The 22,166-nt window shown below is 35.4% G+C and overlaps 3 protein-coding genes across 3 annotated transcripts in view; 1 reads left to right on the top strand and 2 right to left on the bottom strand.

Moving 5' to 3' along the window:
* Window positions 1–1,910, bottom strand: part of nAChRalpha6 (nicotinic acetylcholine receptor alpha6) — a 28,029-nt gene extending 26,119 nt beyond the window's left edge. The window contains exon 1 of the mRNA XM_089595259.1: window positions 1,298–1,910. Within this exon, the coding sequence (XP_089451385.1) occupies window positions 1,298–1,505 (208 nt within the window). The 5' untranslated portion in view covers window positions 1,506–1,910. The remainder of the gene's footprint in view (window positions 1–1,297) is intronic.
* Window positions 1,911–9,663: 7,753 nt separating this feature from the next.
* Window positions 9,664–20,223, top strand: LOC106640979 (uncharacterized). Its single transcript, XM_089595248.1, has 14 exons — window positions 9,664–9,867; window positions 10,013–10,158; window positions 10,233–10,293; window positions 10,366–10,548; window positions 10,638–10,800; window positions 10,883–11,126; window positions 11,207–11,762; window positions 11,839–12,248; window positions 12,338–12,471; window positions 17,756–17,901; window positions 18,905–19,114; window positions 19,190–19,464; window positions 19,533–19,841; window positions 19,930–20,223. Exons 1-14 carry the CDS (start codon window positions 9,783–9,785, stop codon window positions 20,014–20,016), a joined length of 3,009 nt encoding a protein of 1,002 aa, XP_089451374.1. The 5' UTR covers window positions 9,664–9,782; the 3' UTR covers window positions 20,017–20,223.
* Window positions 20,224–20,375: 152 nt separating this feature from the next.
* On the bottom strand, window positions 20,376–21,774 carry RpS13 (ribosomal protein S13). Its single transcript, XM_014355157.2, has 3 exons — window positions 21,682–21,774; window positions 21,033–21,160; window positions 20,376–20,791 (listed from the first exon to the last, which is right to left on the bottom strand). Exons 1-3 carry the CDS (start codon window positions 21,702–21,704, stop codon window positions 20,487–20,489), a joined length of 456 nt encoding a protein of 151 aa, XP_014210643.1. The 5' UTR covers window positions 21,705–21,774; the 3' UTR covers window positions 20,376–20,486.
* Between the last annotated feature and the right edge of the window lie 392 nt (window positions 21,775–22,166).

Here is a 22,166-nt window from a genome sequence, read left to right as displayed (position 1 = left end):
AATGGACATTTACGAAAGGGACACGTGGAAATTTTAATTTTACCCGGACTATATACGGGACGTGACTGCCCGTCGATGCGTTGGCTTATCATGTATATTTACTGTGTTTTTTTTTTCTTTCTTTCTTTCTTTGAAAATTCATTGCGCCGCAGTATTCAATGTTTGAGGATTTAAGTGCGTTTCTCTTACCTTCTTGGAGGAAAAAAAAAAAAAAAAAACAAACGAACAAAGAGAAAATATAGGTCTTGACCCACACGAGGTCTCCAGTGGAAGAAAAGGCTGCTCGTATAACTGAATAAGTCCCAAGAACGGCTGCTATATACACGAGGTACACATAAATTTCACACAGCGTGTGAATGTATACGTATATTGTGGGGACAACGTCGAAAATCCACTTGCTAATTTGCTAGGAAAAATTGTCCGAAGAGTAGAGCCAAAGGGGCACGTATAGCTGGCGGGCCTAATTATAAGACAAAAAAAAAAAAAAAAGTAGCGCGTACGCGTCCACTTGTGACTGGCCTTTATTGTCACTGTCTTTTGCCTTTTTTTTTTTGCCTTTGATTCTTTTTGTATAATAGAAGCTGGGTCCAAGGTAAAGTTCAAACAAGTACGCGGTGTGTTTGTGCTCGGAAGGAAGGGTATTATTACGCCCAAGTGCCGGAGAGTACCGCTTGTTTTTTTTTTTTAATTAACAATTTAATGAGATTTTCATCTATTTTTACTGATCTAGCGTTTTTTTGGGGGAGGATCCATAATTTTGTGACGTTGCGACATTACTTGATTAATTACACTGCCCCACAAAAAAAAACAACTTTTTGTTTTTAAGGACTCATTACTATGGCTCTGGGAACTTTCAGTTGGAATTAACGAGTTTTGTCCTTTTTTAAAACAATTTAATGAGATTTTCATCTGTTTTTTACTGATCAAGCATTTTTTTTAAAGGATCCATAACTTTGTGACGTTGCAACTAAACACCGAATATCTATTTGATTAATTGCACTGCCCCGCAAAAAAAGCAATTTTTTTTTCCATGGATAAATTACTACGGCTCTCAAAACCTTTAGTTAGAATTAATGAGTTTGGTCTTTTTTTTTTTTTTTTTTTATATGTGTAATTTACACCCAACGCGTTAACTCTGACTAATGATTTAGATTGAGAACCACAAAATACACACAAAAAAAAACTAATCCACCGGAACAAAAATTTTTTTATACGTTATTATAAAATGCGACAAAAGAAAAAAAAAAACTACATCAATTTAGTAAAAAAAAAAAAAAAAAAAAAAAATGAAACTCACCTTGTGGTAAAAAAGTGACGAGCATGACGATATAAATAATAGTGAACAGCAAGCATGATCGATAATTTATGCGTCTCGTTGGTTGTTGCGTTTTTATAAGTTGTTTTCGCTGTTGTCGATGATGATGATGCTGCTGCTGATGGTGATTCTCTTGTGATCGAAATTCATACTGTTGCGATAGAAGCGGCCATGCTGTTTGCAGACTCATTTTACAAGTCTCGCGTGCACACCTCACATTCGTATCCCACGCGCCACCCCACCTTAACCCGCGTCCCTAATTGCTATTGCAACAGAGCACCTTGATCGACACTAGCACCCATAATCAACCACGTAACCGGATACTGTTACAGTTTTCAGTTGTTACTTCACGGATGACCGAGTATACGTATACGATCGACAAAAAAAAAAAGAAAAAGAAAAAGAAAAAATGAGCAAAAATGAGTCACAAATGGCACTTTTAACTGTTTACATTTGGTTGTTATCGATAAGAGAGGCTGTGTGTACTTGTGTACAAGCGAGGGGGTGGCCCGAAGTAGCTCAAAGTGCCATGTGCTCCTTGGCAGCGGAGCCTCTCTTCTTGGCCATCATAACCACCCCCCTCGTCTTTTATTTTTTTTTTTTCTCCTTCTTCTTTCCCGTTTTTCGCTCTCACTTTTCTCTCTTTTATCTTTCCCTGGCTCTCGTCGCGGCTACTGTGGCACTGGGGCTACTCCACCGGCGTACTATCGGAATAGCCTCTTTCGCGTGTGTGTATATATATATATATCCCTCCGAGGATCGTCGGATGCTGCGTTCTTTCTCCCTCCTCCTCCTCCTTCTCTGCTGCTTCCTTGTGGATATTTGTCAAGGCGCGCGCATTCCCTCGTAAATATTTCCTCGTAACATCCCTCTTGCTTCCTGTGTTTTTTTTTTTTTTTTTTTTTTTTTTTCCTCTCTTTGCGCTTTATGATATTTTATATATATATCTGTAACAGAGTTTGATTGAGATGGATATTAGTTTTTCGTATCGTTTGGGCCAAATGGTTTGTTTATTGGGGCAAACACGTTCGGCGCTTTTACCGATAGGATTACCCAATTGGGTTTTGGGTTACTATTTTCTTTCTTTCTTTCTTTTTTTTTTTTTTTTTTTTTTTTTTTTTTTTTTTTTTTTTTTCAACCAGTTACATTGTCATCCCATCGACTGCATTATTTTTTGTCAAACTTCTCTTGCTTTACGCTATATTTTTCGTGAAAAATTCTCGAGTTACCATATGCCACGATTTGTGCAACCCTTCAAATTACTTCAAGTAGTTAAAAATCAAACACATCATTTTTGACACCCCCACATGGGTAAATTTTCCGTATACGTGGTCAATCATCTCGAGGGGTATAACCTGATCATTGAGTTAAAAAAAAAAACACGGGGTGGGGGGTAAAACAACCCGTTGGCATAAATATCCGAAATTTCGCAACAACGGTGAACTCGTCAGTTCCATGCCACCACCGAGCGGAGCCGTCCGCCACAGGAGTAGGAATCGCCGTAGTGGGATCGCCCCTTCCTTCACCCGCGATGCGCACGCGTTTATCACGCGTTTCTCTCCCTATTCCCTTTATACTTCGTGTATACCTATCTTTGTGCATGTTGTACGTGTGTGTTTGCACACTTTAAACCCTGCCACCCTCTCTTTTCTCGTTCATTCTGTTACTTAAAAAAAAAAAAAAAGAAAAAAAAAATCGATATCAAGTTAAGGTATTTCAATTTTTTTTCCTCCCCCCGCACAAGTATTTCAATGACGCGCGGGTTTAAGGCAATATTTTCCCACTTCCGGAGCTTACAGCCCGCACTTTACTTTAATCTCCACGCGGGTAATCATTCTCCCTCGGAATGACACATTTTTCCCCTCCTCCTCCCCCCCGAAACAATATAGAGACACGATAAAATCCACGTAAATCCACGTTCTGCTGTACACGCGTGTATCGAGTGCACTGATCCGAACCGATGTTCATGATAGAGATTTTTGTGTCTGACGAACTCACAAGCCACAAGAAACATTATGTAGACTGTGGTGATGAAAACAAAAAAACCACGTTCTGCTGTTCAAGTGAAACAGATATTCAACAGGAGAAAGCGTGACCTTTTGACTTTATATAGACTATAGTCATGTACGTGCCTTTATTCCTTATCACCGTGCAGCTTACGATTGATTAACGACGTTGGATACCTTATCGAAACGCCTGACTTACGGGGGGGGGAGGGGGTTGAGGGTCATTTTCAACCGGGAAATCGATAGGTTTTTCAATAGACTGTTTTTCTTTTCTCCAACGCCAAGGAACAATGACAAAGTAACTTACGGATCGTGAGTGTATACGGCTATACGTCCTTCCTATACGTTGGGCCGATAAGCTACACTGGTAACGGCACCATCGGAGCTTTGTTTAGCTCGTCCGTGATCGAATGGCGAACAACCCCGCATTTGCGCAACTGTTTTTACCGTCGACACGATGAACCAGGGTGTATACGCTGGATCAACGTAGCCGCAGCGGTGTCGATGGTCCATTTTGTGACTTTTCAAACGACGAATTTCCACGATCGGTCCACCCTCGGCCACGATTCACGGATCACACGCTCTTTCGCTTCTTCTTGTCCATCGTTGCTCTGGTATCGTCGATGGTGCATTACCCATGCGTGCACCCTCGAGCCATGAGAGTAGCCAAAAGAAATCGTCAGAAAAAAAAAAAAATAAAAATTGCTCTGTCCAATGTAACCGTATAAAAATATATGTGTATACAAAAGCTAAGGGGAAAAAAGAAAACCAGTCAATCGTACAGGGTGTATTACTAAACAATACAATTGTGCACGCGGGGCGAGAAAAAAAAAAAAAAAAAAAAAAAAAGAGTCCCGATTTATATGTATATATTGTGTGCGTGCGCGGAGAGAAAAAAGCTCTATAAGCGCAGCGGAGGCAGCAGTAGCCGGAGCCACGGGACTACTGCGAGGGAGGAGGACCTTATACGCGCCTGTCTGCTCCGCCAGCCCCCCTCCCCCCCGTGTGATATATTCCTGTCCTCCTGACTCTCTCCATATCTCTCTCTGGTACAGCGCTCACATATATATATATAACTTTTCGAGAGATGCCGCTGCCTGTACCACCGCCTCCTTCCTTTTTTTTTTTTTTTGCTCATTTTTTTCGGGCGGATGGGAAAAATCCGCTCGATATCGCGATTTGATCCATCACCCGATCGGAGGTTTTTCCGACTGTCCTTTGCGATCTATGCGTTTGTACCCTTGGATACATATGTGCGTGTGTGTGTGAGTGTTACAACCCCCCCGGTATCCTCTCAAGGGCGGTTTCGACCCAGTTTCAACAGCATTTCCCGCGCGCTTGATACCAATCGTTAAGCGCGCTTAAGTGAACGCCCGTTATATCGAGTCACACATCTTATATACGCACACTGCTCTGTTCCCTATATATATATATATATTTTTTTTTGTCGAGCTTTAGAGGAGGTGATGGTGGTGGCAAAAGAAGCCAGCGCACGTACCGCACATACATTTTCCATTTCATTCTTCTTTGGCGCTCTGCACCACCGAGAGCTTCATCTCCTTCTTTTTTTTTTTTTTTTTTTTTTTTTTTGCTCATACATCGATAGATTCGGTCCCTGGCTTACTCTGTACATGTATATAGGCTCTGCATTGCACGCGGGGTGTTATTGTTGTCGTATATATATATATGTATATATATCTACGGAGCTTACATTTTATATGTATATAATATATACTCGGGGTGTCCGATGCTGACTGGACCAGCGGGTCACGTGTTGCCTGCCTGCGAAGGTTCTATATATACAGGGTTGTGCGTGTGTGGGTGGGTGTGTACCACCATTACCAAGTCCTCCTACCCACCTCTCGGGGAGAGAAAAGGGGGGAGGGGGTGACCGACACCCTCTCTCCCAGCCCCTGGTATACCGCTCCGTAGCTGTACCGAGATCAATATTGCCACGGGAATGAGATGGAGAACTTGCGAGGTAGTGAAAGTCGGTATAGAGAATTATTGTATTGTATTGCTTTGTAACTGTACCTATATACATAAGTACATGTAAGTGTGTGTGTATGCGTATACGTCGGATTTTTCGTACCGCGTTTGTGTTTGTTCGTTCGTTGGACTTTGACAATTGGAAGAAATTGCCGTTAATATTGTATGGGGTTTTTGAGTGGCAAAAATCTAAAAGGGGGGGCTAGGTAGAGATTTTTTTTTTTTTTTTTTTTTATCGACGTGACCCTTCGCTCGATCGTTGAACACGCGATTGAAGAATTTAACGAGCCCTTTGCGTGAGGATGTTGTTTTTTTTTTTTTTTTTTTTTTTCTTTATGATTCTCAATTTGTAAGCATGGGGGGGGTACTGGTGTTTTTGGGGGGCTCTGGGGGGGTGTATGGGGGGAAGAACTCGAATATGACCAAAGGGTTGGGGGGTTCGAGAAGGATGATTTTGCGATATTTCTCGAGCGATGGTTGGGAGGAAATGGAATTACCGGTGGGGTGGGAATTATGATCATGTTGGAAAACAACGCTCATTAGATTAAAGGAAAACAAAAAAATTTCGTTAATCCAAATGAACGTTTATTCGAACGCAAACAAAAAAATTTATTTGAATTAAACGTTTATTTGGATTGACGAATTTTTTTTTTTTTTTCAGTGATGGTTGTTGAAAAATTCAATGAAATACAAAAACAAAGAAAGAAAAAATAATGCAGAAACTCTTATCTAGTTGTAACATTGCCTGTTTATTATGAAAATTATTTTGATTAAAAATAATAGAGCTACAAATAGTTTTGAGCTTTGGGTTCATGTGATGAAGATCGACGTGATCACGCGACAATTTGTTTTAAAATTTTAGCCGATGCACAAGAGATCGAAATTTATTAAAATCATAAGAAGGACGTGACACAAAAATTGCTAAATTTTTTTTTGGAAACACGTTTTTTGCTAGTATTTTAAACTATCGTAGCACAGTCTCGTAATAAATCATAATCAATCTTGTTTAAAAGAAATTAAAGTATACAACCGGCTCAGATGCTAACGTTCTTTAACGACTGAATAATAAGAATTTGAAGAGAAGGCAATTAATTAATGAACCAATTTTGTAATTACAAGTACCTCAAATTTGGTTCCTTGCGAAGATGAAGATAAAAAATACTTCTTACTAACGTATCTCAAGTACGTTTAATGACTATTAAAAAAAAAGGTCCATTTCTCTCAGTAATGTGTTTAATTAATCATGTCTCAGAGTTCTGTAGTCCAATTTCAGTGACTCACGACTTGAAATATTCTTAGAACTCCATCTCTATTTGAAGCATTTAACATATAATCCAAAAGTTATCTAAAACATATTCATTTTTAAAAATTTTTTCTCTCTTGTTCTGGGACTTTAAACTATTAATTTATTTTTCTCCACTGAGAGAAAAAAATAATAAAAATTGTAGATAAATTCCAGCAAAAATTACCATTCCGCACAGTAAATCAGATACAAGTTGACAAAAAAGGAAATAGTTTTTTTTTTTTAACATTAACAATTATTATTGTTTTAACAGTTAAAATTATGATTCGAAAAGTAAAAATTTTCATGCGGGAATGTAAAATTTATTAACCGATCCTTTCAAGGTTTATTATTTCAGCATGGTAATTTTTACTTTTTTTACCATAATTTTTACTATTAAAACTTAAATTTTAACTGTTGAAACGACAACATTTACCATTAAAAATTATAATTTTTTCCTTTTTTGCCAGCTTGCATCCGATTTATTATGTGGAATTTTTGCTGGAATTATTATCATTTTCTTCTCTCAGTGATGCGGCATCTTTTAAATCACATACATTTATTTAGCCATTTCATTTTCATTTGTAAAAAATTACATATTTTTTTTTTTTTTTTTGTAACCGCAAAGTAATGAAAATAACGTAATTAAAAAAAAAAAAAAAAAAACCCGGACTGAAACGAATTTTCCATCGTATTCGTTGAAAATTAAAAATCATCGCCCAGATAATACTCTTCGACACCCTCGGCGGGAAGCTCCCTATCCCGTTGAATAACGGGTGCGAAGCACTACACTTTCGCCCGAAGGCGCGAACCCTCTCGCGATAGCAAAGCAACGTGCTTCGCGCCCCGCGGGCAAAAATGCAGTGCTCCGTATATACATACCATCCGCTATCCGTACTACGTAAAGAATATCGTGTATGTACGTATATGGTGACGTTTGCACAAAAGCGCGCGGGGTTTCCCACCTCTTGTGTAATTTATCGCGCAATATTCAATCCGAAGAAAGAAATTACCTGCGCCGTGGTATCGCAATGTATTATCTCGAGGAAATGATTTTTCTTTTCGAATAAACGACATTTTTATTTGAATAAGGGACATTTTTTTTTTTTTTTTTTTTTTCCTACCTTCAGTACGGAATGTCGTATACTTATTGTGCGCTTCGAGAAATTTTTGCATTTAAATTTTAATAGTAAGTGTGTATCTTGTAAAGTAAGAGTGGATTAAAAAATTTGTGTGTTAATATATTCGTAGAAGTTACATTGATGAAAATAAAATTTAATTAATTAATTTTAATTAGTACTAAAAATTTTTATAACGAAATTTATTTTCTATGATTTTATAAACATTTATTGTATAAAAAATACAACTATCTAAATATATTCTCGTGTTTATATATATATATTGCTCATTACCGTATGTGTAAGTACTTATTATCTGCTTGCGGATGTATAAGTAAATTAAAATTAAAAATTTTAAGTATAATCCAAATAATTTTTTAATTATAATTTTATTAGAGATCATCAAATATTATATCGTATGCATAATTTCTAAAAATAGAGAAAAAATATGATAAAGAAAGTATATAAAAAAAAGTCCTTTTTTTTTTAATAACATTTTTTATGTGACAATTTTTTTTTATAATATTTTTTGTACTACAATTTTTTTTATAACAATTTTATTTGATCTTGCAAGTCGATATTTTCAGAAAAAGTTGTGTATTTTAATAATTTGTCGTTATTTATGGGTGAAAAAATCTGAAAACATATATTTTTGTTATTGACGTAAGCTTTTTTTTTTAAATATTTTTATAAAATTATTCTGCGTAAAGCATTACATATTTTTTGTGATCGTGTCAATGATTGAAATGATGCAAAAAAAAACCTTAACTAATCATGTTTTATTGCATTCATTGAAAATTATTTGATACATTACCATTTTACAATTTTTACGTGAAGTTTTGATTTTTTGGATTTAACAAATTGGCGATGACAAATCTGTTTGTATTTTGGAAATTACAGTCTTGGACTTAATTATTTTACGAATTTCCGAACAGTACGTGTAAAAACAAAATTTTCCGATATGAAAATCATTGTTTTTCCCGAACAATTTTTTTTAATTCTTTATTATTTACTGCAAAATATACAGAGAACAACTTTTTTTATATCAGATAGTAAAAATTTATTTAAGTCAACTTTTTAATTACTCTTTCAATTATTTTGACTTTTTTTCTCGTGTAATTTGTTTTATTATTTATTGTTATAACAAAATTTGCACTAAATTTTCAGCAAAAAATGTATATTTCAAATAACTGAACAAAGTACAAATGAGCAAAAAAAAAAAAACATTAAATTGTACAGGCAAGTAGTCTTTGTTTTGATTTTGTGTACATACCTGTAATGAGTCAACAGCTATTGAAAGTAAATATAAGAGCAAGTTATATATTAAAGTAAAATTTGAAACACGAGGGGCGTCTCTTAGTTTTTTTAGGGCACTTTGCAACGCAAATTTTAAAAGTCAGGACATTTGGCAGCTCTAAATTTAAAATATTGAAACATCTTTGAAGAACTCCATCTTACTCTGAGTTGAATTTACTGAAACTCGGATATTCAAGGACGTCAAAAAAAAAACTTGACACATTTTAAACTCAAACAAAAAATAAAAAAACAAAAAAAAAAAAACGTAAACAATAACATAATTATATGATTTCCATGTTTTTCGAGCTATCAAAAGCGCCAAAACAGAATCCTCCTCCAATTTTAGTTCCAGTTATTGCCGCATGGCGCTCCATTACATTGATTGCAAAATCCAAAATGGCGCAAAATTATTATTTTTTTTTTTTTTCGAACACGTAAAATGGGACTAGTTTTAGTTTCAACTTCTGCCCCCTCATTTGTTGTTGCACAGGCTCTTCGGCGCTATAGTAGTCGCGGCAACCGCAACAGTTGAGAGAAAGAAAGAGAGAGAAAAAATTGATGATTGCGAAAGAGAGACAGAGAGAACGAGACTCGGAGGGGAGCACACAAAATATATATGTGTCGTGTGCTATAGACTACTAGCGCTGTAGCGCTGCTCCGTTATCAAATGAAGCCGTGCAAGTGCCGCGGCTGCCGCGTTACAAAGTATTAATGTTCATTAGCGTATTGTCAATTTACATACAGGAAGTAAAGAAAATTTGTTAGTGCAAAGAGCGATGAAGCGAAGGCAAAGAAAGCCGGTGTTGAATATCAACGGTGATAGCGTCGCCGACTCGCACAGGCGAAGATGGCCCAACGAGCGTGAGTACAAATATATTTTTTTTTTTTTTCACACCAGCGCTCTCTCTTATGTCACCTTTTTTGGTGTTGTTTTTTCTGTTATTTTTTTTTTGGAGCAATGTCGATAAAAATCGGTGCAATTAATGCAAATTTGGTTGTGTGTTAGGTAACGCAGGGCAGACGCAAAATGGATTGCCGAGTAACAACCCGTTGACAAATCTCGTGGGACACTACAACTCGGACAGCGAAGCCGAGGAGGACAACAGACCGAGAGCACGTGTGTTGAACGATAAAGTCGACGATTTTTTCAAGGTGAAACTTTGGCTATTGATTGACTCTGTGCACTTGCATTGCTTGTATACTAAATCGATGGATTCCTTTTTCAGGAGATACAGTCCATATCTCACGACGGTTTGAAGAACAAAAACATGTCTCATCCTGGCTCTTGTGAGTGTACTGAATGTTTGCTTCATATGTCGGTTTTATAGATACATTTTTTTAAATTTAATTTTGCTCCAGACTGGCAAGAGTGTTTCGACGAGCAGACTGGGTATCCGTACTATTGGCATACAGAGACCAACCAGGTCACCTGGGAAATACCGGCGGAGCTGAAAGCACTACACGAAAAGAACGAGAGGGAAACTCCTGCTGCACCTCATGCTTCTCACATTCCACAGTGGCCGAATGCTCCACCGAGTAAATGCAAGTATCCACTCGTTGAGTCTGTATGGATTATTTTTGGTAGGTTATGTTGGTTGCTCATGACAGTATTTGTTTGGTGCTCGTTACAGATCCGCAATCTTCGCAGAGCAATATTCCAGAGGGCATGATACCTAAGGACGTGGTAGTTAGAAACAGAAATAGGCAAGCTGGCATTGTCAACAAGCCGGCCAAATCGCCCAAAACAGACTGTTTTAAAGTACCTTTCAGCAAAGATGACTCTTTTGATGACGGGTACTAAAATATAAATCGTTTTTTTTTCGGATGATTACCGTCAAATTTACATTCCTTTAACAAGTTGCCTTTGTCGTTTCAGTAAAATCGAAATGATAACGTCATTTGGTAATGACGAAAGCGAATCCGAAGAAGAGAGCGAGCAAGAAGAGCCACAGAAGCAAAAATCTTGTCTTAAAAAATCGTCAACAAAACCTGGAAAATCATCGTCACATAGTTCAGAGTCGAAAGAACCCAGGGCACTGATGGGACCTGCACCGCCTCCAGTAGCTCCATTAAATTACGGACCGCAGAATAAAGAGAAATTGAGTGATCGATTATCTCAGGTAAGACATGGTCGACCAATAACGATATTGAATTTGAAGTTTTCAAGCGACAGTGATAGTGACACCAGAATTATTTGCAGAATGTTCCACGAACCAAAACACAAAAGAAAGCCGACGTCAAAGACGATGACGATATACTCAAGAGGCTAAAGAGCCAAGCAAAGCTCTTGCAAACCTGTGAAAACGACGAAAAGTCAAACTCGTCGAGGGAAGATCGTAGTCACACGCCACCAAAACCGCCCACGTCAGATTTAACCGACAAATCTAAAAAAAGGATAAAACTGTCTCTTGTACCAGGTTACGAAGATGACTCCGAGGGCGAAGACGAACCCAGTAGCAGTCGTAAATCAGCTAAGCCTCTGTTTCCAATATCTGAACAGTTGCCGCCAACGGATAGTCAGAGTGACGGCATTGCCAAAAAGATCGATACTAATGTTGGTTCACTCAGAATATATGACTACAGGAATACAGATTCGACGCAGTCCGAGCCCAAGATTGAGAACGCCAGTACGGATAGTCAAAGTAATGTCGAGGAAAAACCAGAGGAGGGTCTAGAGTCGAAAGCTAACAAGTTTTTAGATAGCATTGATGTCCCATCTAAGGCTTTTCAGAGAAAAAAACGGATCGCTTTTGACGGTTTGTACTCGAACATGCGAATGTTTTAAAAAATAACTTGTGATGTATTTTAAACGTTTCCTCTCTTGGTTTACAGTTGCTCCAATCAAAAGTAAAGAGCCAGAGGCCAAAGAAGAGCCTAGTTCCAGCGGTCCAGTACAAGTGAGCTCGACAGACCCCTCGGAACGTCGTGGTTTTGGGTTTTCAAAGGACGAAAACAGAAATTCGCCTGAAGCCGAGAGTGGCAAGACAGAGTCGGATGCAGTGCCGGCGAGCAAAAAGCCGGGCATAGCCTTTGTAAAAAGTACGGAAGAGAGCACCAGTGGTAACAATGTTAGCAATGGTAGTGACAATGGTGCTAACAGTACTAGTAAGCCGAAAGAAAGCAGTGAAGCAGAGAAAACCGAGGTGAAGCAGTTGACCGAACCCATAATGGAGAAGCTGAGGTTCCTGTCCGAAGGAAGTTCACCAGCATCCGCTGTTCAAATCATGGCTATTCAAATACAGGTTTGTACTGCCTTTACCTTTTTTATTCTTGATTAAAGTACAAAAAGTTACCAACAAATACTGAAAAAAAAAACATATGAATCTTGCAGACGTTGATGTGCGCCTGGGAAGCCGGTGTACTGCAGGAGGAATATCTGCGCAACTGGCTAGTGGGAACGGCCAGCGAGCTCACGAGGCTTGAACAAACAGCCGCACCACCCGGATGGGAGTGTCAGTGGGATAGGTATGGTATCCTACAGCAATGCTTTATAAAACGATCGGCTCATTTACCTATGTACCACCGAGACTCGCTCCGTCTTGTCTCGGTTTTCACGTGATTATTGAATTACTTGTTCTCTCGACACGTTTGCCAAAACACACGTGGTTCTCGAAAAAAATTTTTATCTAGTCATCTAGGTTTTTGTAATTAACTTGATTTTATTTCGTACCTTTTCGTTATTATCGCTCATCCTTTTTCTTATCTCCACTTCTTTATCAACTGTTTTTTCTTTTACTGCTTTTTTTTTGTCCTATGCGTTGTTTAATTGCGACTGGAAAAAATGTATGTAGTAATTTGTTGAATGTGAATAACTGTGCATTGGTGACGTTTCGATGAATCCATCGGTAAACTTATTTATTTAAATTGCGTATTGTCTTTTTCGTAACGCGTAAATAGTTGCAGAGTTTTATTTTTATTGTTATTGTTAGCTATAATTTTGTTTTAAAAATATTCTAGTCAACTTAAAATGTATCAAGCACAGCGCATGCACGCTTATTCACGATTTTAAACAAATTATATCATCTGTTTTGTCCATCACGGAGAAATAAACCAGTTTCCAATGTGGAAACGAAAAATCAATTTTTTATCAATATCACCGCAAGTCAGAGAAATAGCTGGACTATTATTATCATCAAACGAAGCCAGGGATCTGTCAACTCGACTTTTAAAAACAAGTGTATGTACAGCAGCTTTTTTTCCTACTGTAAAATAATAATAGACAAAAAAGTGCGAGCGAGTGTGACTTTTGTTTGAAGTACTTACGAATGTACATTCAACACAGGATAAATAGAAATGAAGTCAGCTTAAAACCGCAAAGTAAGTGCGTTCCTTTTTTTCGAGATTTATAATTTATCTTGGCTGTTATAGGTATAACGACGCGCGGAAGCTGGTTTTTATAGTGTTTAACAGTTGAGTGGGGAAAACAAGTGTTAAATATTTTTGTAGTACCACTTTTTTCGAATAAACAATAAGCTTTTATTACGTTATCATCTTAAATTTTAAGGAAATTCATAAGCAAGTCGTAATAATTAACTTCAAGAGACTTTTCTACTCCTGTATTAAAATCTCATTATGTTACGTGAGTACAAGATTAATCAAATTTATCAATATCATTGGATGATCTAAATATATTTTTATCCATGATTCCATTCAACTCTAATCCATTGCTGAACATTGTTAATTTTAAGACCAGAAATTACATAATTATGAGTTTCCCTAAAACCCTTACCTTGAAAACCAACTTTTTAAACAAATGCTTCTGAATGACCCATGAACAAATAATTTTAATTATATTCTACCCATCAGGAAACTTTATACAATCAATTGGAAATAAGCATTTCATTTAAAACTTTAAAATATCAGATTTTTAAATTTATTTTTAAGGATCATGTCACCTTCAGAAACAGCACAAAATGAGCCTACTGCTCAACGGTTGCATTATTAATTTTACATTTTTATTTTTCATGCTCTAAACACGAAAACAAAAGTACAACATCAAATTTTTAATTTAATTCATTAGTCGCTGATGTCATGAGTTCAAAATTGAAAGTTCTTTGTGATGTCATTAAAATCGGCTTTGGTAAGCGATGATTTTTATCGTTATCCCCGCAAAGTATCATCATTGTGCTATTTTAATGCATTACAAGTTGTCGCTTAACGTTGAAAAATACTGACCGGCAGAACGTAAAATTCGAATAGAAAAAACTTAATGATAATCATATTTAATTGATTTAAATAAATAATCAAACAATCATAACACAAGCAGCGAATATTAAAATAGTTCGTTGTTTGTAATGCCGAATGATACTATCAGTTGAAAGAAACAAAGTCTCAATTTTCGGGATATTTTCACTTAAATATTCTGATTTTAAATTTAGTAGGGCATAAAACCTATAAATCAAGGCTATATCACTGTGTCCATGAGATACGTATTTTGCAGCTTTTATGAATTTTCCGCAACTCATTGCTTCTGACGATTTTCGGGCTATCGGTTCATCGGGCCATGAATTGGATTTGCACCAATGATTTGGATATTGAATTCTTTATCTGTTTCGTAACAGAAAGGTTTTGTGTGTGTGCACGAAATAACCCCTGTTATTCAGTTAGGGTGCCTTTTTTAATCTCCCACCCTTCTAATAACCGATAAAAATTAGTCATATACTAAAAAAAAAAAAAAAAAAAAAAAAAAAAGACATTGATGCAATTTATAATAAACCATAAAAGCTCTATTACTTTCCATGAATGGACAAATTCGTAAAATTACATCCATTGATGAGTATTAAATATATTTAACACCACAGTTTTACCATTATCGTCATCACCATTTGCGCTCAATGACCCATTGAAATTTAATGCGCCTACAAAAAAAAAAAAAAAAAAAATCCCTGTCTTTACCTATATATTTCGTCACCACATACTTGGTGTATTTGCATAAGTAAATATTGCACAATTAGAATAAAATTTTCCGTGATCTTCTTGGGGGCTTTGGGCATGTATCATGAATATATGCGCAGGTGGACGTGTTTAAAGTTTATTCACAACCATGCAATGTTTCGTGGTAAATGCCACCTCGTTATGCAAAAAAAAGTGCAAATTCGCAAACAAACCAAGTATACATATATAATCCACTCATTGAAGTAATCACTTTGTCACAAATTTCAACTCTCGAAGGATGAAACATTAGTTAAATATTTTTTCTCGCGTAGTTGATTATTGCAGTCGCAAGTAAAGATAGGCATTGGCTTTGATTTTTTGTTCCATCCACTTACCATATATTATGCTCTCGTGGATGTTGATGAAAATGTCATTGCCTCTTGTAGGAAGTCCTGATAAGGATGTTTTCCTTGCCACTTTTGGTGACGAGAATAACGTGATCATGTCTCTGTCAAATGGAAAACGTTGTGAATAAAGTTGACCAACTAATTGTTTAAAAAATTAATATAATTATACGCTCTTGACGTGTACCGTGTCATTTTTAGTTAGATTACCGGTACGCAATTTACATAAAATTATTCTCATGAGATCGTATTCCTCTTCCGGCGTGTCAAATTTTTAAAATCCCTCGGCAGAAATTTTCATCTAAAAAATTACAATTAAATATATTGAATCAAAAAAGTTTAAATTGAGTCAGATAAAGTGAAATGGCGTTAAATACTGTGCTATCAATACCAAACACCCACAGGTAAAGGGCAACTGATATTTTATCTATTGTTCAAAATAATAAGTTACGAGGCTTGTCTGTGGACAATAAATTTCGTCTAATGCACTCGAATGGAGGGAGGAAAAATATAGGTGATTATCACTGCCAGGATACAGTACAATTTACGAAATTTTTATTTGAATGGCGTGTGACGCCTCTCATAATTAATAAAAAAAAATTTTTTTTATAAGAAATTAATAATAAATTATACTTGTTGAAAGTATATAAATTTTATTTAGTAAGTAGAGAAAACTGTTAGTGTGAGATGAGTGCATGAATTATTTTACAATTTCAATATTATAAATTATTTTATCTCGTTCTTAAATAAAAAAAAATTAATTAATAAACGTTTTGATTTTAAATTGCTTGCACGTGGAACGCGTTTACTTCTAATGGTAATAAAATTTGTAGATATGAAACAATTGCTAGTTAATGATTATTGATTTCACAATTTTGAATTTGATTTATACAAGTTACCATAAGATCATGATGTGAACAAAAAAACTGAATAAATAAATCTTATACGAAAATAAAAATATTGATATTGATAAAAAATTTGGATTTAAATTTATCAAATAATGTAAGTATACTCTTCTTACACAAAACCTTTTTTTTTTTTTTTTTTCTTTCCACTCTGATCCAAATTTAGACGTCAATAAATTACTCGTTACGAAAACCAACAGTGTATGTTGAAATTGAAATATTGGGCGATTTGATCATGTGTAACTATATTTCCCTTCCCTCCACCTGCTACATACGTCGGTAATCTCAATTTTTCATTGCCGTTTTGTTAAGCTATTACATAAACCTAAATTGTATTTTCCGAGAAGCTAAAAAAATTATTATTATTTTAATTGTTATGTTTTATAATTATGGTCGACATGTCGATAAAACATTGACAAATGGATGATCCAATGAGTTCACTAAAATAATTGCAACATTTTTCTTCATTTTATGCGATACAATATCCAAATGATTAAACGTGTGAATCGTAACGAAATTTTCGTGATAAATTTCGGGGTTCGAAGTTACGCAATTGTGAGTTTCCTAAAAGATGACAATCGTAATAGTAAATGTTAATAAAAATTTTCTAAAGTATCGTTTTCGACTTTGTTTTTTTATCATACAAATAATTTGTATTTTTGTAAAATAATAATAAAATGCAATACACAAAAAAATCTGCTGTTTGCCCAATCTTTTAATTAATCCTTTTCGTCATTGTCAGGGAAACAAAAACACAACGACAAAATAGCCCTTTAAAAAAAAAAATAAATTTAATCAGATTTTAATAAAACAATGGCTACGCATCACTGTTCTGACGAGACTGACAACTTGAATTTTCGTTCGCTAATTTTTATTTTTTATTTTTATTGCTTCAATTAAAAAAAAAAAAAAACGTTACTCAGCGGCTTTGTGTTTCAATTTTTTTCTGACACAAATGGGAATAACCAAAAACAGAAGAACATTTTTTTTCTAAAAATCAACCAATGCTGGAAGAAATACCCAAGAGGGAAACAAACTGTATCCGGATCCGTGTTTTCAAGATTTTTCCCGAGACAGAATAAAATTCTTTCATTAAGGAATTCTCAGTCCGCAGACTTTTCTTGAGAAAAAAAAAAAAAAAAAAAAAAAAAAAAAAATTAATTTTCTTTACAGGAGGACTCGAAGACTAACTAAGCAGGTAGGGGTGCAAAAATGGCCTTGAACGACTTACTGGCAATATTGTACCGAAAATCCTCTTAAAGATACTACTATTGTTATTTTGTATAATTATGTTATTCAAAAACTTCATGTAATCTGTTGAATCATATTAGAAAAAAAAAAAAAAAAAGAAAAAAAACTTTTACTCACCGGCATCGCAACAATTATGTGTACAATTAATGAAAGTTTTTTTTTTTTTTTTTTTTTTTTTTTTTTTTGTAAACCTCCATCCAAAAACTACATTAAAATTAACTATTTTTTTTTTACGACGAATTGTCAGTTGTGCTCTCATGTAGTCCTTTGTTTTGTTTCTGTTGGGTTGTGCTCGGGCACCACTGCGCTGTGTAGGTCGCATAAACGCTACTATTACCGGAACGTATCGACTGGTGAAGCCCAATGGACCTATCCCGTGACTGACATCGCTGGTGGCACCGAGGAAATGGACCTGTGTACCACACCACCACCACCTGAGCACGAAGAGACGCCCATTATTGGTGAGTTTTCCCATTGTTTTTGTTAACATTTTTTTAAATAGTTTTAATTTAATGCGGTATTTTCAAAGAGACAATTTTTCGTTACATCCGCAAGACTACGTTTTGATTTAAAAAAAATTATCGTTATTTGATCGAAAATAACCATGAATTTTACGAATAGATCTGCAGCTTTGATTTATTACAATCATTACATATCCAAAATCTCCTGTTTGATCTGCAGTATTTTATAATTATTTGTCGTTCTTTAATAGTCAAGCCTTTTTTTTTTTTTTATTATCAAATAGCTAAATTTATTACGTGATTTTTAAAAATGCATTAAATTTACGAGTAGTTTAATAAATAAATGTGTGAAAAATGAAAGAATAATTGCTGTACTCTTTTATCAAAGTTGTGAGTAAAATAAATATTTCTTGATAATTTCCAACATAATTACTTTTTAGTCAAGAAATTTTTTAAATTAAAAAGTCAAAAAATCGCTATGCTTATCAATTATAATATAACTTTATTATTTAAAAATGGAAAATATATTATTTAAAGAATTTTGAGCTGAAATAAGTGACGAAAATTTCAAACAATTTAAAAATGTGACTAGATTTTTTTTTTTTTTTTTTACTAAATAGTTTTTTTAATCAAGAAGGTAAAATAAATATTTAAAGATATAAATTACTCATTTCGTATGGGCATGAAAAAAATAGTATATTAAATAAATTATTATCAACTATTTACGAAAAATTTATTATTTAAAAAAACAATTAGTTTTTTGCAATACTTGTACTGTGGTGAGAAAACCTTAATTCTATGTACAATCCTCTATTTTTACGATCATCAAAGCAATGAAATTCATAGCAAAATAAAAATGTTTTAAATTGAGACGCTGAAAAAATTTCATGCAGAATCTAGAAATTTTCTTAAATTTTTTTATATTCCGATGTACATCGCATTGATGTCAATTTTAAACAGCTTTACAACAAATTAAAATAAAATTGAAACTGTCGGATAACAGAGATGAGCGCGCAAGCCGCGACGATGACCACAAGTAGCGGTAAGAATCAGCAGGAGACCAAGCCACAGCCTCCACCCGAGCCGAGTAACCCGATACCTCCACCACCTCCGCCCAAAATATCGAGCCCCAGTCCGCCACCACCTCCACGTATTTTTGCCGAGGATCTCAAACAAGGAAAGAAACGCAAGAATAGTCCCGAGCGTTCTGAACGTAAGTGTATATATACTAAATGATTAATTTTTGGTAAGAAAAAAAAATTACTCCAAGTTTTTTCTGTACATGCAGACGAAGATTCAAAAGATCCCAAAATGGGACTCGAGCCTCTACCACCTGGAGTCGATTCTCCCGAGGTCGCGTACACATTGCCAGCATCAGCTCTTGAAGCTGGTGTTCTGTACGGAGCACAACAGACCAACCCGATCTATGCGGCTACTTTGGCTGGTGCCGCGGCTGCAGCCGGTATACCCCTTTTACAGCATCACCATCATCACCACCATACTGCACTAATGCAGGGTCAGCTGGTGCATTATAATTCGGCTTATCATCAGCATTTGCACAATGTAAGTATGGACCATGTGTCATAGAAAGTGTTTACAGTATTGGAATTGATAATTTTTCTTGGTTACAGCAAGCCTTGGTGGCAGCAAGATTGACGGGACAGGAAGCAGTGCAGTTCATGGTCGCAGCCGAGTATGCTAGGGTGTATGAAAACAACCAGGTGATTGCCAAGCCACCGGTCAAGATGACCCAAGAATCATCCATGGGGTCAGCCCTCAATTCTTTTTATAGTGATATAGCATCAATCGAACATACAGCTGAGACTGAAAGAGAAAGAATTGAGGCTATAGCCAATGTACCCTCGCCTGTACCTCAAGTACCTCATACAGAGGTCGATGCTGTCCTTTTGGAGGCGATGAAGGAGAAGAAAAAGAAGAAGGTAATATTTCACATGTTAACGCTGCCGAGATACAGCCAAATATTGTCACTTTTTGATGAATTTCAAACATTGATTCGTATATTTTCAGATGAAGACTGGAATAGGTAAGAAGCAAAAGGAAATGTCGAGTATGGTGGCAAAATGGCAGAGGGCCCAGAAGAACTATAAAGATTAATTGAGCTTTATTCCATGCCCACGATCGCGTTGATTTTTGTATATAAAAAGTAAAAAACTGTAATTTTACTATTTTGTAATAGCGCGTAACATTATGTATAATATATAATATTTAAACACTTTGGTGTATTAATTATTACTGTACAGCACAATTATTAAGTTATAATTAATGCTCTTGTAAAAATAAATAATAAATTTTATGTATAAAGTAACTGAATCTCATTTATTTCGTACCTCCAAATAAAAATTACGCTCGACTTCAAGTATGATTTCGCTTCATGCAAATTAAGTAAACTTATGTTACAATTCATGAAATCAAGTTTTGCAGTTGATGTTTGCATCAAGTAAAACAACGTCTAGTAAATTAATCAACTTTATTACACAAACAGATAAAAGGAGATGTACAAATGAATCAAGATTGTTTGATTATATGTATATTTTTAATGTTTATTGAATTTAAAAAATATAAAATTAAGCTACAAGCGCGCTAGCGGTGGAACTTTCGTACTTCCATGTGGGTACTAGAACACCCTTGAGCTTGTAGTACCTGGCTAATCTGTGGATTCTCGATTCAACAAGAATGAGACGGAATTTACTGTCTTTGTCTTTGCGGTTACGCTCCAAATGTTTGCGAATGGCAACAGCCTTTTTGATCAGATGATACAAGTCTTCGGGAATATCAGGAGCAAGACCCATACTCTTGACGATCCTCAGGATCTTGTTGCCGGTACGGAAGCGCACCTGAGCAACTCCATGTGAATCACGAAGGATGACACCTGAAATTTTAATAAATGAGTTTAATATCCAGACCAACTTTCAATTTCAAGGTGATTAATTAAATTTAACATTGTTGATGACTCCCTAATACTAATTTGGGCAAGTTGCTCCAAAATTACCTCAAAAGTCAACAAAGTTTATTCTTGCAAATTTTAAGGAAGAGAAGCAATCTAAATAAATTGCAACTCAGCTGGTAACTTGCTTTAAATTTAAGTTGTATTCAAAAACCTAAGAACTTACCGATTTTTGACGGAGACAATCCTTTCTTTGCTAGTTTGTAGATAAGCTCTTTGCACTCATCCGGAGAAAGCTTCAACCAAGTTGGCACACTCCTTCTGTAGGGAAGTGCTGACTGGGAGATACCCTTACTGAAATAAGCAAAATAAAAGATAAAATCTTTGAACAAATTTTTACCTAAATGTAGTAAATAATCAGTGTAGTTTACATTCAGAATAATTAAGATATAAATGTTTCTGTTTGGTGTGACTACTTGAACTACATGATAAAAAAAAAATTCAAATCAACAGTACCAACTCATCAAAATATAACCTTAAAAAGTCATCTCAACACGAACGAACTTTCCACAAATCGATAAACAGTTTTTTCGTCAGAAACATAATTTACGATCGAGAATCTAATAAAAAAATGATATTGTTTTAAAAAGTAACGAAAACCACCACCGCCAATGCTGCAAAAGAAGCGTACACAATGCGATGCTAAACACATGGTCGGAAAGTCAAAATTCTAACCGCGAAAATACCGTCGATTTACGGACTCATAATTGAGATTGGAACCGTTGGAGTGTACGAAAAAAAAACGACAAATGCATTGATCGCGCAAAACTGTTGATTGAACGAAAAATTGGCGAAAACGGCGTTATTTTACATACCCAGGTGCGTGCATGCGACCCATGGCTGCGGTTTTATTTAACCAAAAGAGCACAAGCCAACACTTCCCTCTCGCCCTGCGTCACTTTTTGGAACTCGAGAGATTCTAGAAAAAAAGCGAGAGAATGAAGTTGGCCGCTCTTGTTCGTTCGCGTTCGAGATTCGACCTCGAGGTTTTGAAATTTTGGCGCGCTCTTGTGTTTTTAACGAAAATATAATTCTGTGCTTCAATGTGCTAATGACTTTTGCAAGAATATAAATCATCAACAGATCAGGATTGATTAGTTGAGTTATTGTTTATTAATATCACATCACGTGTTGGTTAAAAAACGATTATTAATCACTGAACTAAACTATTTACATTGGTAATGGTACGGATTTATTAACAGTTTAGAATTTTTTTTTTTTACATGAAATAAATTTTAGTAAATTTTTAATGTGCCTTTTACCAATTGCAATTCCAACGCATTTGTTTCTTATGCCACTT

This window comes from Copidosoma floridanum, unplaced genomic scaffold, assembly GCF_036245765.1.
Source record: "Copidosoma floridanum isolate Cflo_tuat_1 unplaced genomic scaffold, Cflo_Japanese_pri ptg000025l, whole genome shotgun sequence".
NCBI lineage: Eukaryota > Metazoa > Arthropoda > Insecta > Hymenoptera > Encyrtidae > Copidosoma > Copidosoma floridanum.
Note: the sequence above shows the minus strand (reverse complement) of the source record. Positions and strands in the feature narration are given on the sequence as shown.

Coding starts and splice junctions, on each gene's coding strand:
- LOC106640979 (XM_089595248.1), top strand. CDS start 9,783: ATGAAGCGAAGGCAAAGAAAGCCGGTGTTGAATATCAACGGTGATAGC. Junction 9,868..10,012: donor GCGAAGATGGCCCAACGAGC/GTGAGTACAAAT, acceptor GTTGTGTGTTAG/GTAACGCAGGGCAGACGCAA. Junction 11,127..11,206: donor TGAGTGATCGATTATCTCAG/GTAAGACATGGT, acceptor AATTATTTGCAG/AATGTTCCACGAACCAAAAC.
- RpS13 (XM_014355157.2), bottom strand. CDS start 21,704: ATGGGTCGCATGCACGCACCTGG. Junction 21,161..21,681: donor GGTCGCATGCACGCACCTGG/GTATGTAAAATA, acceptor TGCTTATTTCAG/TAAGGGTATCTCCCAGTCAG. Junction 20,792..21,032: donor ATTGTCTCCGTCAAAAATCG/GTAAGTTCTTAG, acceptor TTAAAATTTCAG/GTGTCATCCTTCGTGATTCA.